Source organism: Salvia hispanica, chromosome 4 (assembly GCF_023119035.1).
Source record: "Salvia hispanica cultivar TCC Black 2014 chromosome 4, UniMelb_Shisp_WGS_1.0, whole genome shotgun sequence".
Lineage (NCBI taxonomy): Eukaryota > Viridiplantae > Streptophyta > Magnoliopsida > Lamiales > Lamiaceae > Salvia > Salvia hispanica.
In genome coordinates, this window is record NC_062968.1 from 51,345,997 (window position 1) to 51,365,093 (window position 19,097).

The window sequence follows — 19,097 nt, forward strand, 5'->3', positions numbered from 1 at the left end:
ATATTTAAGTACATATCTTAATTTTTATTACAAAAAATGGCAAAAAGGCAGTGCTCGAATATTATCCAAGAAGCCCATATTTAGAAGCCAACATAAATTTAATGTTAGTATTTTAGAGTAGTAGGGTTGGAAAAGGAATTTTTGAATACATTTGATGCTTTGAATTTGTCATTTATATAGAAAAAGATGAATATGTTTGTGGTTATATTACCTATTTTTTTGTCCCTTTAATTCTTTTAATTTAATTAACACCACATTCTTTTCATCTTTCATAATTCACGCAATTTTCATATTTGAGTCGATTATCCAACAAGTCGGGTCTAAACACAATCGATCTCAAGTAATTACGAGACTTTTGAACCTATTTAATTTGCATCTATTACAAAGTGTATTAAACAAAAAATATCCACGTGTTCAAACTTATAATTATCATCCTTATTTTTTATAATAATAATAATAATCAAATATGAGTAATATCTGTCACATGTAGCCTGTCACATATATGTCCATAATTAATACGCTATTGAATTTATAAAGAAATTTTTAAAATTCTATACTAAGTATTTATTCTAATAATAGAGTGATTAAATTTAACGTTATTTGATAATTTTATTCTTCAAATCGTCAAAATTATACTACGCACATAAAAAGAGAAGAGACAATATTCTCATATTCAGGTAGTAACCAATCTTGTGATGAATGGGTTAGGCTAAAAAATGACCTCTTTAGTTGAGGCCCATAAAGATACGCTTAACTTTACAAAGAAATGTGTGCCCCATGTTTAAAGCACATATCTTAATTTAATTTTTTTATTACAAAAATGGCCAAAAGTCTCATTTAACAAACCCATTTTTAGAAGCCTAAATAAAATTAATATTTTAGAGTAGTAATTTGGTTTGGAAAAGGAATTTTCGAATACATTTGATGCTTTAAATTCGTGATTTATATTAAAATAGATTTGAATTTGTGATTTATATGAAAAAAGATTAATATTTTTTGTGGTTATGAATGTTACCTATTTATTGATCCTTTGATTCTTTTAACGTAATCAACACTATGTAACTATGTTCTATGCATCTTTTATAATTGACGAGATTTTCATAATTTCAAAATATAATTTCAAAAGTGTATTAAACAAAATAGTCACGAGTTCAAGATTTTTTATTATTCTACTAAAGTTGTTCTGGGTGGTCACAATATGAATCCAACTTCATGCACACACAAAACAACACAATTGAAATCTAATTTTAAATAATTTAAATTTTTGGGTTTCATTAAATTTAATTTAGTGCTCCACCTTATCAATATATACTATACATGACATGACTAGTCGACCCCCGTTAATTTGTGTCCACCTCTTTATATCCATCTATCGTGGATGCCCTTAGTTATGTCTATTTATTTTCTCAAATAATGACAATAAATAGTCAATTATGGTAAATACTAGTCACTACTCAAGCCCTTTTCATGCACACCATAATAAAAATTTTAAATTATTAAAAAAAAAGATTAAAGTGGAGAGTGTGGGCAATTGAAACTAAAAAAATTTATTACATCTATCCCACGTCGGTGTACAAAGTGAACTGAAATAACTATATAAGTCTCATAGCCCCTACTCCTATCACCAACTGATTTTAGGATGTAATCCATAGATTTTTATGAGAGAGAGCATGATGAAGATATAATTAAGAAAAAAAATCGATTACTACTTTACTTAATTTAGTTGTAGATTCCACTAATTTGTAGAGTGCTAAATCCCATATGCAGCAACATTTATTTAAATTTGTGGGATCAAGGCAAGCAGAAAAGCTTAAATCTGAGGTCATAGTGTGGCTGCCCTTATATTAATTATTCAAATAATATATATTATACTGCATATTATATGTACATAGGAGACTGGTCCTGACTTGCCATCATTCTCAATCTTTAGCCTTACATTGTGACATTATTTTGTCTGTTTTAGTATGGATCAGCAAACTATTTGCATATATACTACTCAATTATGCACTGCATATTATGAAGAAGGTTTCATGTTGAGTGAATACAGTTGATCAATCTCTCCAACAAAGTGCTCACTCCTCAGTATCTGTCATTGCCATGCTGACGTCTCTCCTCCACCTACTTCACTTGTTTCTGCAGAAGTGGGATTGCTGAATTAAGGTTTGTTGTCATGAATAGTTATGATATGTTCTTGTTATTTTAATGGTAAAATAAGAATTTGTTATCATGTTTGTTCTTTCAACTGGTTTCAGACATTAAGAATCTGGAGCTGTGTTTTTTTTTCTTTGGTGATCACAAGTTTCTTAACATCTAATGACCAAGTTTAGGAAAATAGGTTGTGTTTGTCTTCTTTTCTTGCAACCACTCTGTAATCAAGAATCAAAGATTTGACTTTTGTGTGACTAATGGAATGTTAGTTTTGTTTTTAATTTTAATACACAAAGCTTCAAGTAGTCCTAAAGAGATAATGATGATCAGAGTTGTTAATTTAAGAGCACTATGGCTTAATAATAAGACAAACTGTATTACAATTAGAGACAACAGAATCTTACTTCATATATAATGAGAAAAGGCCTAACTCACAAATCTTCTGCGGCTGATGCTACTATTCACATGCCAATTTCGTGTCGAAACTGCTTAAACATATGGCGAAGGCTTGAAATGCAGACAAAGGATATCGGTAATCCATTGTGAACATATCTTTACCAACCTTACCGAACTGCAGTATGATCTTGTCATGATCCGACAGGTTTGGTTGGGAAGGCGTCGGGGCGGCGGCGGCGGCGGCGGCCCCTCCCTGAGTTGCGGCGATGAGCTGGAAATTCTTGACCGATGCAACCGTTACCCTTCCTCTGAAGTTGAGGCACCAACACTGCAACTGTTCGTGCCACCTCGGAGCCTTATTTTTCAGAACTAAAGGCCTATCCTTTCCACCATCTTCTCCCTCGTGTGGGACGGCCATGTCTGAAAATCTGGCGCTGCTGAACTCTGTTGAGCTAGCTATCGATTTAGATAAGGAGATACTCCTGAAAGAGTCTTCGAGAGACCGGGGAAGCAGCTCGGGTTGACCAGGGACAGAACCACCTGGCTCTAGTGAAGAAATGGGGATTGTGTGCATGGCGCAGTGCATCCTACGAGGACCCCTTGTGCCAAGCACATTAAGCTCATACGATACCTGTGCAATGCTGTAACTTCCACTGGGGACTTTTGGCGAAACTTTTTTCGAGTAGAACCTGCGGCTGGTACGACCAGGTGGGGAGAAGTTGGAGTTGTTGTGTGGAGGCTGAGTGTCATAAATTATGAACTTGGTTCCAAGAAAATTGGACCTGATCAAAGCAAGATGGCAAATTATATTAGTCAATCCGTTACCAATTATGAGATGAATAGTAACAGACAGAAATCAGAAATCAGAAATCAGAATTCAGAATGAACTATGAAGTAAGATTCACTGTATCACAACTCCCTTCACAAACCCATATACAAAATCGAATAACCAAGTGGTTTCAGCTTCTTCAGTAAAAGTGGTTATCAATAATGACCAATTGAATAGTGCAGGTCTCATGATGAATAAACAAATATATATTGATGCTTCTTTTCCAGATATCATCTAGGTAACTTCTCCGGACTTTGCCTTGGATGTCGTAAGGAAGCAAGAATAAGGATCCTGGAGATGTTATTCGGAAACCTTGTTGAATCTTACTATGGGACGTAACAAAATTCTTAACTGTCTATCCATTACGTAAATCCCTTCTCAAACAATGTGGCTTTTGGATGACCAGAACGTGGCAAAGCTCAGAGGAAAGTGTGGCTTAAGAAAGTATACTAACCTCACTTTGCCAATATAACTGCTGCTCGACCTTGATATGCTATCAGCATCAATTGAGATCACATACTCCGTACAAGTAGTTCGGCGAACCCGTTTTGCCGAAAGAAGAAATTTACCATTCTCGACAAGCAAAGCTGCAAATACATAACAAGTTAGATGAATAGATTTAAAAAATCAAATAGGTATAGGAAAACAGCAACTTCACTTAAAGTTTTAAACACCGAAATCCTAGCCACTGAGCATGCATTCATCCTACAGGATTCTTTATAGTGTAACCTTAATTCCTTTTACAATTTTCACAGAAGGGAAGGTTTCCACAACCAATTATTAATATCATAGTCTCCAACTTTTAGAGAATACAGCTGTATCAAAACAGAAACAGGAACTCGATTAAAAGATGAGCTAGTATTACTATTATGATACATGACTATAATTCTATTTAGCCTTCAAAATTATAGCCAAAACAGAACAAATCACAAGCATTTCACTTAACTCTAAAAGTCAGAGTGAGACTATGCATAACCTGAGATGCTGTAATGGATTACCATTTTACTTATATCACCAGAAGATAATGTAACTGGCATCTTAATAGAACACCTCTGAAATTTAATATCCAGCTTTGCAAAACAGTTAATATGAATCTCAATTATTAACTTACATTGAATTGAAGCAAATGCCAAATGACAAATAACTCAAGCATCTAATTTACTATGATCATGTGGTCACAAACACAACATGAATCTAAACCGATTCTAGGATCCTCTAGCAATGAATACTAATAAAATCAATCAAAACAGAAGCCGGGTTGAACTTAAACTTCAAGATTTATACAGTCGATATCAAACACGTACCAGGACTAAGGGATAGAAATAGTTGGTAAGTCAACTTAGACTTGTCTCTCTTAATGAAACACTGAATGCTTCCATCTCGAAACCCTGGCTGCATAAAAAGAAACACAGCACAGCATGCTTTCAGCAAAACATTGATCAACAGGAAACCAATCAGCTAGCATTTGCTTGATGAGCGAAAGCCAATATCCACAATCAATGAAAACTAAAGAAACACTAACCTGCTTGAGGGATATTGGAAAGGTTAATTTTCCACAAAATTCAGGGCATTGAACAATTTCTTTGCACATCTCCCTCCATGACTGGCAAACAGCTCCACATGCCACCATGTGTTTTCGGGCAGGCCATGTACTCTCACTCTCTTCCAATCTTTTGATCACATCACGGAGTAATTCAGGTGGAAGACCAGCCCAACAACTGGTCTGAATAACTTCAGGCTGGTCGTGCAATTCATGGACAGCACCATGAGACTTTCCACGGTGGTGAGCGTGCAGCCTCAAATCAAAACTTCGTTTCGACAAGCTTCCTATACTGTCCCTTAAGTCACGAGCTAGGCTACGGAACGACATCAACTGAAGCAGCACTATCCACTAGTATTTAATAACTCACTTCTTATCCTGCTCTTCCAAGCTCTTGTGCATTTGGATCACAGGAACTATCAGCCACGGAGGTTAAATTCAAATCATTAGCATCTTTCTCACAGAAGCTTGAGCAGTTTACCAAATGTCTTTAACAAACCAACTTTTTTATAGCTTAACAGCAAAGGAAATGAAGAAGAACGAGGAAAAGCTCAAAGCAAGAAAAGAAGATTCCCCAAAAGAAAAAGCTCACATGGAGGAAAAAGCAGATTAAACGCTGTATTTAAATCAGCAACCAGTTTCCCGCTTATTTAACATTTTCTGAAACAAAAAGGTTGTAAACCTATCAACGGAAAGAGGTAATTTTGAAAAAAGGAAAAATAGAATCCAGAAAAGTGTAAGTTCGAACAATACCTCCAAAATCGAAAAAAGGAAAAAGGAATATATTGAATTTCAGTTTACGCACACCACCTCAAACGCAAATTGTCAAACAAATTTCCTAAACAGAGTCTCATTACTCAAAACCCGGGAATGCATATATACACTTACAAGATTACTTCTCCGATTTAACTCTAATTAACTAAGCTACAGTACAAATCCGAAGCAAACACTACACACATCCAACTAAAATTGAAAATTGAAACCGACAACACACATTTTTGAGTAAATTGGCGCAGCCATTGAAACGCAGATAGCTTGAATTGGTAGCCAAAAGAGGAAATGGCGAGAAGATATACCTGGTCCGTGGATAGCGTCGGTAGGTGTTGTAATTGTATAAATGCGGCCGTATTGTATTTGTTCGTGGAGATTGAAAAAGATGGCAGTTTTGGGTTTTTGGATGTGTCTGCCGAAGCGCGTTTCTCTCTCTACAAAACTGCTTCTGCGTGTCGGAGTTGAATCCGTTTCACGGGCGAGCAATGCCTTTTATATTGCGAATAAATTAAAAACAAAAATACAAATTCCAGCTCTTATTATATTCAGTTGAATTTTTGTTTTCGGCTAAAAAACAACTATTTTTATTTTTTTTTTCTAATTCGTCTAGAAATTCTTATTTTGTAGTAGTATATCAATTTTCAATTTCCTTCTTAAATATGGTACTGATTTGATCTGCTTTTACAACCAAAATCAAGTACTATCCTATAATGAGACATCAGTTTGGCTTCTAGTAGTAGTACTTATCTGATATATATAGTCTCGTAGATAAGATATAGTTTTTTTTTTCTTAGGTTACTTTTTTATTTAAAAAAACAGAGCTCTTTGATGGAAGAAATTATTTTTTGGCTCAAGATGGACTATTGAGAATGACTTCAGCTTTTAATAAAACAAATTGGTAGATGTGTGAAATTGTTTAAAGGAGATGTAAGGCGATTGTCTCAAAATAGCACCTTATAGATAGAGATATATAGGAGTAGTAGAAGTTTCTTTTGAATTCGAAAAGGCCAATTCCTCAAGCACTCATAGTTCTTCTGACGTCAATGCATTAGATAACTGATGCCATTAATCAACAACAAACTATGTCTCACCTTCATCTACAATAAAAATATTACTACTATGGGATTGCATTTGACAAGATAATAGTAAAATATATATAAGATAAATCACAATAAGAATTGTCTATAATTAGTCTTATGGGGATAAATGTGTCATGCTTAATCATGAGTGATGAGATACAATACAATCTAATATTGATATTCCAGCGGTGAGCCAACATATATTGTCAAGAAACATAGAGAAATGAAAGAGTGGGTGCAGTGATATGATCTAAATCGTTTGAGGGAATCAGAGGTATGGGTGAGTATCGTGTTGGGAGACAAAGAGGCTTTGTTTAGGTTTTTCAAGTTTTTAAATGGTAGTACTAGTATGGAATGAATGTATCAATACTTCATTTTTGTTTAAACTCACTAAATTTTCTATTTAAGAAGTGTATCACCTTCAATAAAATAATTTATAAAGAAAAAAGTATACAGTATTATTTTGAATAATGAATATATAAAAGTGATACTTAGATTTCATTAATTTTTTTAACTCATAAGTATTCGATAATATTTTTTAAATGCATGTCGAAATTAAATGAAATTTTTTCATGGACAGAGGAGTTTGTATTTAGTATTCTTACAACTCACACGTGGTCCTTCTTTGGTCACCCTGAATGCATATCTTATGAATATGTTGAATTATAGGATTGATCGTGGTGGATTGTCTTTGGAAAAATATCTACTACTACTTTTTCGATGCTAAGAAAAAAATATCTATTTTGAAAAAGCACAACGAGTGTTATTATTAGTGTTGGCGAAATTGTTTCCAGTACAATTTTTTTAATCAAATAGTGAAATTCCATATACTCGTTGTGTTCTCTATAGTTTAGTAATACAAGTATATCACTTAAATTAGTCTCATTTTTCTATTTCATCCGTTAATCAAAATTAGTTTAATAATATTACTAAAAATGAAAAGTTACTCCCAATTTAATTAGTAAAAATACTTACTTTTTATCATTCACTCTTATACTTTATCCACATTTTTTCTTAATCTCTCATACTTCATGTCTTTTTCTCAAAACATTATCAATTTTGCATTAAGGGAATAGTTTTATGGGAGTTAACTTATACTACTATGAGTCTATGACCTAATCACCCTATTGTAAAGAGTGTTTTATAGTTTATTCTAGTCAACCGAATTTTGATACGGGCATACTAAATAGCAGTATGGTAAAAACAACATGTACATTTGAAAAGGCAAAATGTCAAGAATTGATTCAATGTACATAAGCTAAATAGATTTCTAATTTAATTAAATAAATAAAACAATTGACCTTATCACTTTTTCAGTCAATACACAAAGTGTAATAATGATAGAGTGGATACGGACTGTGAAGTGTGAAATAACAAAATTGCGCATTAAAATAGAAAAATAGTACAAATACGGAGTAAGAGTTTGAAAGCTACTTTTGTTTTAAAAAAACTGAGAGATAAGGGGAAAAATATCATATGCTTCAGTCCACTATCACAATAACTGTTTACATTTGACTTGTGAATAGAAATCAGCACTAACATAAATAATGAGTTTGATCAATATGCATGTTTATTGATGGTATCTCTCCCTTTTCCTTCCAAGGAAAGTTATAGGGCATACACAAGATCCAATAGATTCAGTACAAAATTGGTTTAGATCACTATAAAGGAGACACAAAGCAACATCGGGATTAAATGCGAGCAAGCGCGCAACCTACAGGCTACAACCGTCCCCCCGAAACTGCGGAAAGGGCATAATTTTCCCTTAGGGTTGTCGTTCGTTGTTTCTTCTTTTTTGACAAAGTGTATTTGATTATAGCCGTTAATATTCTTCAGCTAGGACTAAAATCCCAAAGATATGTTAAACTCGTAGAGGTTTCCAGATGATCAACTTATGCATTCAAGATGGGCTTGAATTATCAATTTATCCCACAAGAAGCTACATCATGTCCAGTTTTATGTGTTTTGCTTTTGGCAATGCTATAATATACATCCAGCTTCTTGAATTATATTTATTGTAGAGTTTAGTAACCGAATTAGTCCTAATTATTTCCAGCACTAAACAATATAAACCCCTAATGAGGAAATCATATTTCTCGAATAATTTGATCATAGAAATTTATTTTCAAGGCACTATGAAAAAGTGACGAAAATGCACTAGTAGGTATAGGTTGATCTGTTTTGTGCCTATTCGTGGGGTTTGACACGGGCCGGGCTCTCAAATGGGCTTCTTCAATTTGATTATACTAAACTTCTCGGGTAAAACTTTAAAAATAAAAATAATAAATCAAGATTTTTCATTAAATTTGTAAAAATGACCTGAATTTTAAGCATTTAAATAGAAAATTCTTTCCATGAAATTTGTAAAAGTAGCCCCACATTTATCAAAGACAAAATAAAATAGCTATTGAAACTAGTTTGATAATTGGGAAAAATCATTGAATAGACGAAAACCTCACTTTTTTTAGCTATAGTGGCCATAGTCTTTTGAGATTGGTGGTTTGTTAATAGAGGTTTGATAATATCTATATCTATATATATTATTTTTAAATTAAAGTAAATAATTAAATTATTGGATGTCAAATTTTTGAATACACAATAATGGTTCATCATTTATCCCGTGAACGTGATGATTCTAACTCTCGATCAACGGGATCTTCATATTATTTTTTCAATTACAGGAAAATATTTGGAAACGTGTTGCGTTTGTTGCTGGGCTTTGCATTGGGTTTCCGCGTTTTACTCAACAAGAGCCCACCAGAGACCTAATTGTTTCATAATTGAGTTTAATTAGCTTCTTTATTAGGGACCACCAAAATGTAATAAAAATCTCAATTAATCTACTAATTCAGAATATTTGTCTTTAAAAAATGATATGTGAATTGCTACTTAGTTCGTACCCGTACCCGTACCCGTACCCGTACCAGACATAATTTATTCCAGTCACTACTACTACGCCTTGCAACATTTTTTTATAAATTATTTTTAATTTTTAATTTCACTCTTTCATAACATCAATGCAAGTTGCAGTTTCATTATAAAATACTATAAATATGTCTGGTCAATAATAATTGGTAATTGAAAAAGTGAAAAAAGTAAAATTGTTGGAATAGAGGAATTATGCATTGTATAAAAATTGAGGGAATGATGATGGTAAATGGGAAGTATAAGTTGAGGTACAGGGTGAGATATGGGTTACCAATAGTGTTATAAAATATTTTTAATATCATAGGTTTTAATTTCCTTAATTAATCTAGCTCACATTCAATAATCAATTTTAAAATAAAATAGGATTCATCCGTAAAACAAATACGGAGTACTATATTTAGCTAAAATTAATTTAGATTGATGAGTTTTAATTAGCTGATTTAATCACTTTGCCAAGTCATACCTAAAATAAGTAAAAAGATCAATATTTTTCATCATTATTCAGAAAGACGGAATTCCCACCTATTTCTGTTTTTCTTCGTCAGTTCATTACATTAACTCCAATGCACGTGCATAGAAATGGACTTTACCTCTTGGACCATCAACATTTTAACAAAAGTTTTGATGCCACTAATTATTATGTACCCTACCACAAAATCATGCCCTCCACTCCACTATCAAAAATCGATTGATATAAAGAGTCGGTTCTAATAAATTTTATCTTGCCATTCAACAAAAGTCTTATTTTTACTTAAATTTTATTATAAAATTAATACGTGACTTTGACGGCAGACATACAGACAAGCTCCATCGGCGGCAACAAAAGTACTAAAACTTTGACGAGAACTTGCAGTTGAAGAACAAATGCTCTATCAATTCCGGTTCCTCTCTACACAATATACATCTATCATCTTGCAATCCTCCAAAACCTAATCTGAAAAGTCTTTCTTTTGTATTAAGACATCCTTGAAAGATAAACCACACTCAAAGTTGTGCTCAAGGCGGGCCAACTTTCTTCCAAGTCATTCTTCCATGGTTCTACAGTGCATTCTTCTTTTTCATCTGTTGGGTAACCTGCAAAACAAAAATTAGAAACAAAAAAGGAGGAAGACTTATCAGAATGCCAAATCCTCACGGCTCTCGTATTTGCACTCAGAGCTACATGATCCATGACTAGAATGAGATCCCCAAGTAAATCCTCTTCTCACGCAAAGAGTTTCCTCCTCCACTGGAATTTCCATCTCCAACCATTCCCGCCCCATTTCCCCATCTTTTGGATAACATCTTCCCTTTGCATCGACACCATAAAGAGTCTAGGGAATAAATCTTTAAGACACTTATCACTCATTCAAAGATCGAGCCCAAATCTTGTTTAACTCCATTACCCACCCTCATACGGATGCCTTCACTGCCACCTCTTAAATTTCTTTATTAAAATTGCTGAAATTTGTAATCTGCCCCCATAAGCTGGTTTCACTCTTTTTGTTGGCCTTATGAAACTGTTCAATATGCTTCCCACCGTGGATGGAGCTGACAATTTCCTTCCATAATGGCTTATCATCACTATAAAATCTCCACCATCATTTGAAGAGTAAGAAGGCGTTCCTGATGAATATATCACCTACTCCGAGCCTGCTTTGATCAATTGGTTTTATGAAACAAGCAAAAATAGAATAACAGGATTAGTGGTTATGAACAGGTGAAATACTAAATAAAAATGGGACACATATTTAATTAACTATAAATTCACAAATTTTAAACTTAGTGTCTGAAAATGTAAAATGACGAATAATAGATAAGTCGTGTTCAATAAAATTGTCTAGTAGTTATACACATTTTTTTTATTAGACCAAGGATATCCACCGGCGGATCCAGTGACTATTCCTCATGCTGATTTGTAGACACCTCAAAGGATAAGACAGTTGACCCAAATAAAGTTACTCCATATCCAAAGACATGAATCAATCCTCTGGTAATTTAATTAAAGGTGGACGAATCACATGCCACTTGTACACACCCCTTGGACTTGCAGTAATATGTTCATTTTAGTGACACTTAGAAGAGTGTTTAAAATGGAGTATTATGTTTCATTATAAGTGTAACAAAATTTAGTTGGTTACATGCATATGTACTGCATATTATATAAATTAATATGTTACACATAATTATATAAAAATGTAAATAAAATTTTTCGCATGCAATAATGTAACAAATTAGTCACATCTTCAAATCAATGACACTAAATCATTTGAAATAATTTTATTTTCGTGATAATTTAATTTATAGTGTTTAACTCATTAGTTACTCTGACTTTCTAATTTTATTTTTTTTGACAACATGTGTACCAAACTCGTCTTTGGCGGGTCCGACTAATCCTGCTCGATCAGGACTGCAGATTAAGGCCGGAATCCTCGGAGCTGCGTGTGGCGGTGTTTGAACCCTCGACCTCAAAGTTACCACAGCTCCGCACTGCCAACTGCACTACAACCCGTTGATAGTTACTCTCTTCTTTTTTATTGGACAATAAATATATAAAAAAAAAAAACTAAATGGAGAGAATCAACGTAAACATATACTCCATCCGTCCCTGGAAATTTGTCACTTATTTCTATTTTCATCCATCCTTAAAAATTTGTTACCTTTCACTTTTACCATTTTTAGTAGTGGACCCTCATTCCACTAACTCATTCTCATTTATTACATTTTATTATATAATACTATTATATAAAAGTATGACTCAGATACCACTAATTTTTTCAACTATTATGGAGTATTTCTTAAAACTCATGCCGAGTCAAATAGTGACAAATTATAAGGGACGGATGGGAGAGAGTATTGTTGTATTAGTATACACTAATGTTATTACCATCTAATTTGAAGATTTAATCATTCCCTTTTAAAAAGCTGTATGACAACACAGTAAAAGCAAAAAATGAAATTAATAATTAAAGAAAAAATTTTGTAGCTAAAAATTGACAATACATCACATGTACCCAGTACGATTCTGCAACTGAAAATATGACTGTATACCGTTATATTCATGTCTTAAAAGTATCGTCACCCAAAAAATAACAAAAATTCAATGAAACTTTCGTTTTAGTTATGTACTTTTATGCTATTTTTACATTTTACCGATCAGTAAATAATCATACGTACCCATGTTTAAAAAAAAATTATACCATGTGAAATATCGACTTCTTTATTTCATTTTCATTTTTTCAAAGGTGTGGACTACACTAGTTAATAAAATTATTAAAGGGCCGCATTTATCAGTCTCCAATAAAATTGAATAAATAATTGGTCTTCCTAGCTAATTAAAGTTGATTGATGTGGACTAATTATGGAGAAAAATACAAGTAAATTAGTTACTACGATCTACTCGAAATGGCAAGATTCACGACATATAAAATGTCTTCTCATGTCATGTTGAAATTATATAAGTTGTGAGGAAGATTTGAAAAGACATTAGAGTAAGATTTAATTTTAATTTGATAATCAAAATTCATTACTATATTTTATAATAATATTTTTTAGTCCCATTTGACCTGACTTGCAGTATTTATTTTCATATTGTCCTAGCTAGTTATGATAGTCTGTTACTATTTTCTTGACTCCATAGTTATCTTGTTACTCCCACAATAACAGAGCGTCGAGACATAAATATTGTCAATGATTATTCCACATGCTTTGAATTTCTCCCTTCTCTCTCTTCTTTTTTTTTTCCATGTACATTTATCCTTAAATACTACTCTCTCCATCCCAAATTTACTTCGTTTTACTGCTGAAATAATCCAATTTCACTAGGCACTGAGTTTATGACAATATTAACACACTTTTATTAAAAATTACCCCAATTCCCAGAAAGCTAATGAATAAAGTTTAATACGAGTAGGAAACTTTATGTTTTATAAATATAATTAAAATAAATAAATCAAATAATATAAAATATTGATTTATCTACCAATAATTTCGATTAAACTATATCGACAAAAGATATGCATATGGACATGTGGGCACATCGCATGGTACAAATTGATGTATTACAATTACTATCTACATAACCAGCAAGTACATATTTCGACACATCACATGGGAAATTACATTTGTTGTATCATACACATTTTTTTAATGTGACTGCAATACAAATATATAGATATGCAAAATGTAATACAAACTCATAGTAGTAATTTTATTAGCATCCTAGACTTTTTTAAATTGTCTTACTAATAGTATAACTAATTAATTAGAATAAACAAATGTACGGTATATAGTTTTATTATAGTTGATATATTTATTTCTTTATTGTAAATTGAGATTTAATGTGCATTATGAATTTGTAGTTTATAGAAAATTAAGATTCGACTTTTTTTAGTACTATTATATATACTTTTTACTTCGAATGTTTTTAGATATTATTTACTGTTTGTTAACTAAATTATTTGTTAACGGTTTAACTTTTTTTTTTGTTGTTGAAAGATATATAACCTTCGAATGGTATTAGCTATTAGTGATTGTTTGTTAACTAAATTAATTTTTTCTTAAATTTATAGATAGTTAATTTAAAACTTTAATATTTTCCTAAATTGTTACGAAATGATTAGCATGTAATTTATTTTCAGTTAATTCATATTAAAAAAAAATCATTCTAAAATATTCAAAATATTCAATTATGTATGTAGGAGTATAATTTATGTACATTTATCACTACCCATGTATTATATGGAAAATTGATTTTGTTATAAACTAGTAGTATTTCTTATGTTTCCTCATTAAGAAAATTCTTGACCTATCTCTTAAGAAATTATTGTAAAATATTTATAGTCTTTTATTGTTGCTGATAAAACTATTACATGGCATCTAATAAATATAAAAAATACTAGATGATATAGATATAATTTGATCTGTTAAAATTCCCTATAATGACAATAATATGCCTTGCAATGTAGATTGACACATGCATCTCTAAAATAGTCGTCTTCAATGTCAAAGCCACTCTCTCACGTTGGGTTATTTTTCATTAATAAAACCCTTGTATATTCAGACATGCTTTTTATTTTCCATTTCAAAATGACATGATAATTTAGTAATCAAGCATGTCTCACCACTAGAAATTAATCCAGAGTAGAAATGGCATAATCTTGTAACTAGTATACATGACTAATCAGTGAATAATTATATTATATAAATATCATTCTTAGATTAAAACAAATGTATCCTTATTAAATTTATTAATCGAATCTCAATATGCTGCCATATAATTAAAAATATAGGTAGCTAGTACTCCGTTCTCAATTCTCAAAGGACTGCCAATTGTAAGGACAATTAGCTATGAACTCAATATAATTAAAAAGCCGTCTATCACACAATTAACTAGTAGTAGTAATTCCTATATGTCCGAATATCGATCACATGCATATTAGTACAGATTGTTTCAAAATTACTACTCCATCATACAAATGGAGTAAATTCACCAGAAAGAAAATGAAAAATCCAATAGCATTTAAAATTTACAGTGTAGGATGAAAAATAAATGAATAAAAGAAAAAATAACAAAATTCCAAATCCGTTGATGAATTTAATCTGTCCCTCAGTTTATTTAATTTATAAAAACAAACATATAGGAAAAAATAAAATAAAAAAGGTAATTAACCTCTCTTCTCCAACAAAGCAGTACTGTATTTTTAACTGTGAAAATATAAATTGTTTTCACCACCATTCATCTCAAAATGAAAATGCCAACCCATTTTCTGACTCCTTTCCTTATCTCCTCCGCCCACATCTGACACCCCCACTTGCCTTCATCTTTACTCCCCCCTCTCTCTCTCTCTCTCTCTCTAGCCTCCTTCCACTGCGTTCGTCACCGAAGGCGGCTGCTTCGTCGCCACCATTTCGTAATCGCCTGCTTCGTCTTCCTCGTCTTCACCTTCATTTTCATCTTCACCGTTGTTGCCGTTATGTCGTTCGCTCTCATGCATTTGCTGCTGAGGCCATTGCTGTTCGGGCTGGGCCATTATGGGCCCGAGGTTGAATGAGGGGACGAGGCTCTTGGCCCGCTCCTTGTACATGGCGTCGAGCTGGTTGAAATAGGGGCATGTTTTGGAGTCCTCGGGGCGCTTCTTGTTGCTCTCTTTTACCTTTTTGAAGTATTTGTTGATATTCTCCCATTTCTCCTTGCATCGCTTCGAGCTTCGGTTGTACCCTATGTTGCTCATCGCCTTCGAAATCTCCTCCCAGAGCGGGCCCTTCGGCCCGCTCTCTTGGTACTTCACTTCTAGATCCTTCCGCAGCTGGATCAGCGCCTCCACCTCCGCCTTCGGCCACCGCGACGAGCTGGCGGAGATGTAATCATCTCCGCCGTTGTTGTCTCTGTGCAGCGTGATGTCTAACGTTGGCTGGGGCTGCGGCGGCGGAGGCGGAGGGGGCGGAGTGGTGGGGATCTGGAGATCGGCTTGGCCGGAGACTTTCTTCAGGAAGGAGATGACGGCGGCGTCTTTGGCGGCGGCGGCGGATCTCTCCTGGATGAGGAGATCGCGCTCGCGATTCAGCCTCGCCATTTCCTGGACGCGCCATGCCTCCTCGCGAGCAATGCGGTCGCGCTCTCTTTTCTCGAGAGCTTCTAGAAACTTCTTCTGCAGATCCTCCTGCTTCTGCACTACCTCCGCCATCATCTTCTCTAGGTAGTCCTTCCACTTCCTCTTCCGCCCCCTCCGCTGCTGTATGTCCTCGTCCGAGGAAGTCGACGACGACATCGAATTATTCCACATCGGGAGTTGAAATTGAGAAGAATTGATCGGATTCGCGATGGATATGTTCTGCGGAGGCACCACGCTTAGCGGCGTCGGACTCGCCGATGGAACAGTAAGCATTGCGGCGGAGGGAGGCGGCGGTGGATTGCTGAAATGGTGGTTATTCGGAGAGGTGTTTTCGAGAGCTTCTAATTGGTCGAAGAATCGATACGCCTTTGCGTCTTGTTTGGATGCTCGCCCATCTTTGGTCCTTTTGTGGTATTTGAAGACGTTTTCGAATTTCTCTTTGCATTTTTTAGCGCTTCGTTGAAACCCAAGCTCCGCCATTTTCCTGAACAAACAAACACCTCCTTATTCCATCCATGATTCTAAATTAACACATAAAATCAAGAGATAATTGGAAACAGCTCATTTTCCAGAATTAATGGTCCCAGAATCTGTTCACTCATTTCTACAGAATTAGTGGTGGAAATAAAAAAAAAAGGAAGAATTCACAGATTTTAAGAGAAAAAGAAGATGCCTTCCTTGAATCAGCTCATGCTTTTGCTAAAATTAGCAAAAACTGCCAAAAACAAACCGAAATCTGAAAGGGTGAAAGTGTGGAAACATCAGCTTCCTTGAAAGCTGCAGAATTATTGTTTATAGTGAAACGGAAAGACGAAAACCCCTTTTTGATGATTAAAAAAAGCAGCAAATTGAATGAAAATCATGATCTGAAAGATTCCTCATACACAAAATTCAACAATTCTCGAATTCGGTGAAACGACGATTCATTAAATGATAACGAAAAACAATTAAAGTTTGGAACTCAATTATTATATCCTCACCTGGAAACTTCCTCCCATAATGGCCCTTTAAGGCTTGCATCGCGAAAGCTAACATCCATGTCAGATCGAATTTTCAGCAGCGCCACCGTCTCCTGCCTCGGCCACCGGTTTCCGCCGCCAATTCTCTCATTTTCATCCACTCCGCCTCCTGCGCCGACCTCGCTGCTGCCTCCGCTGCCTCCGCCGCTCTCCTGATTATTCTCTGCCTTGGATCCGTCGACTGCGGCGGCGGCGGCGGTGGTGGCGGCTCCGATGATGCCTGAAACCCCAAGCATCGTGTGAAAAGGAGTTTTCTTCTCCAGCTAGCTGCTGTAGCCTTCCAATTACTGAATTATAAAATAAAAAAATTAAATAAATATACTATATATATCTCATATGATGGTGAATTCTGTGGGTTTTTATGAAGATAGAGAGAGTGGTGAATTTATTTAATTTATTTCGGTGGGATCTGCCTGTCAATCTCACTCTATTTTAAATGGGATAGAAAATTAGAGAAAAAGGGAAAAAGAGTTTTTATTTTATTTCCTTTTCAGCTCAGGAATCTTTAGTAACCCTAATATTCCATCTATCTAATTCTAAGTGAAATAGTAAAAAAAAATTCAGACACAAAATTTAATGTAGTATTGTATTATGGGTTAAGTGGAGAGAATAAAATAAAAGATAGAAAAAAATAGAGAAAATGATATTTCTATTTTTAGAAATGTGGTATGTAGAGTGAGAAATTCCAAAAAAAAAAATGTGTCAATTAAAGTGTGACGGAGGGAGTATATTCTTTATAGAGGCATTACCTGTAATTAGGGTTACTAATATAGCATCGGAATAGCCCGGGATACCGAGCCCGGCACGTGTCAATTTTACGGTCGACTGCAACATCTTTCTGAATCTGAACTCAACGGTAATCTCATATAATATTGATGCAACCTAATTAATATTCATTCGGTATGTACTATGGCTGTATGTATAATTTAGTTTCTACATTTGATAAAATTGCCGATGCTGATGAATCAGACTGTTTAGTTTATGTATAGCTAGTAATGTTACATGCTTAATTAAAATTTAGTGGTAAATTGTGTATATTGTATTTGATAGTGAAGCTCAATATAACATTGGAATACATAAGTTCATTTTTGCACAAGTAAATTCTGCATTTGAGAGCACCCTCGAAACTGATGAGATAGTTTAATTTATGTATGTGCACTTATATTATGTACTACTTTTATTTAAAAAAAATAGACAAAATTGTAGACGACACGTATTATATGTATTTTAATATGCAATTTGTAAAAGAGAGTGAAAGAAAAGTTGGTGTAGGTGGTGTCAGTGAATTGTAGAGTACACATTAGTAGTGTTGTTAGTACTAGTATTTAAAACTTTATATTTTAAAATTGGTCTAATTTTGATGGATGATCAAAATAATAAAACTAATCTATTTTTTTTAGACATGTTCGTATAATTTTGTGGTAGATTCCATATTCGCTCGTAAAACTCGATATACCGTTGTAATACTTAAATTGATTTTTGCATGTTGTTTATAGAGAGTAATATTTAGTGATAAATTCTACCTTAGGCAATAAATTCGAGATAATATTTAGTGATAAATTCTACCTTTGGTAATAAATTGGAGATAACAGAAGGGTGTCCAGTTAATGTAGGTCAGCTTTGCTTTTGGGGCATTTTGGATTTCAGTGGCTATTTTGGGTTAAACAGGTGGGTATCTTTATAAAATGTCCGAATTGCCCCTCACATGTATAGCATTGACCTTTTTATATCATTTCCCCTTTTATATTTCACTACTTTTTTTATCCAATCATAATAAGAGATTTATTTCGTAAA

General features: G+C 33.8%; 2 protein-coding genes across 5 annotated transcripts; both read right to left on the bottom strand.

The window, feature by feature from the left end:
• Window positions 1-2,465: 2,465 nt before the first annotated feature.
• LOC125222300 (tubby-like F-box protein 8) lies at window positions 2,466-6,143 on the bottom strand. Of its 4 annotated transcripts, XM_048124827.1 has the most exons (6): window positions 5,990-6,143; window positions 5,284-5,329; window positions 4,896-5,200; window positions 4,678-4,765; window positions 3,828-3,960; window positions 2,466-3,326 (listed from the first exon to the last, which is right to left on the bottom strand). In XM_048124827.1, exons 3-6 carry the CDS (start codon window positions 5,001-5,003, stop codon window positions 2,606-2,608), a joined length of 1,050 nt encoding a protein of 349 aa, XP_047980784.1. In that variant the 5' UTR covers window positions 5,004-5,200; window positions 5,284-5,329; window positions 5,990-6,143; the 3' UTR covers window positions 2,466-2,605. The 4 variants fall into 4 exon arrangements, with proteins under 4 accessions (XP_047980784.1, XP_047980781.1, XP_047980783.1 ...); XM_048124824.1 differs by having other exon boundaries at window positions 4,896-5,329; XM_048124826.1 differs by lacking the exon at window positions 5,990-6,143 and adding an exon at window positions 5,908-5,962 and having other exon boundaries at window positions 4,896-5,329.
• Window positions 6,144-15,239: 9,096 nt separating this feature from the next.
• LOC125222508 (trihelix transcription factor DF1-like) lies at window positions 15,240-17,639 on the bottom strand. Its single transcript, XM_048125161.1, has 2 exons — window positions 17,265-17,639; window positions 15,240-16,768 (listed from the first exon to the last, which is right to left on the bottom strand). Exons 1-2 carry the CDS (start codon window positions 17,537-17,539, stop codon window positions 15,526-15,528), a joined length of 1,518 nt encoding a protein of 505 aa, XP_047981118.1. The 5' UTR covers window positions 17,540-17,639; the 3' UTR covers window positions 15,240-15,525.
• Between the last annotated feature and the right edge of the window lie 1,458 nt (window positions 17,640-19,097).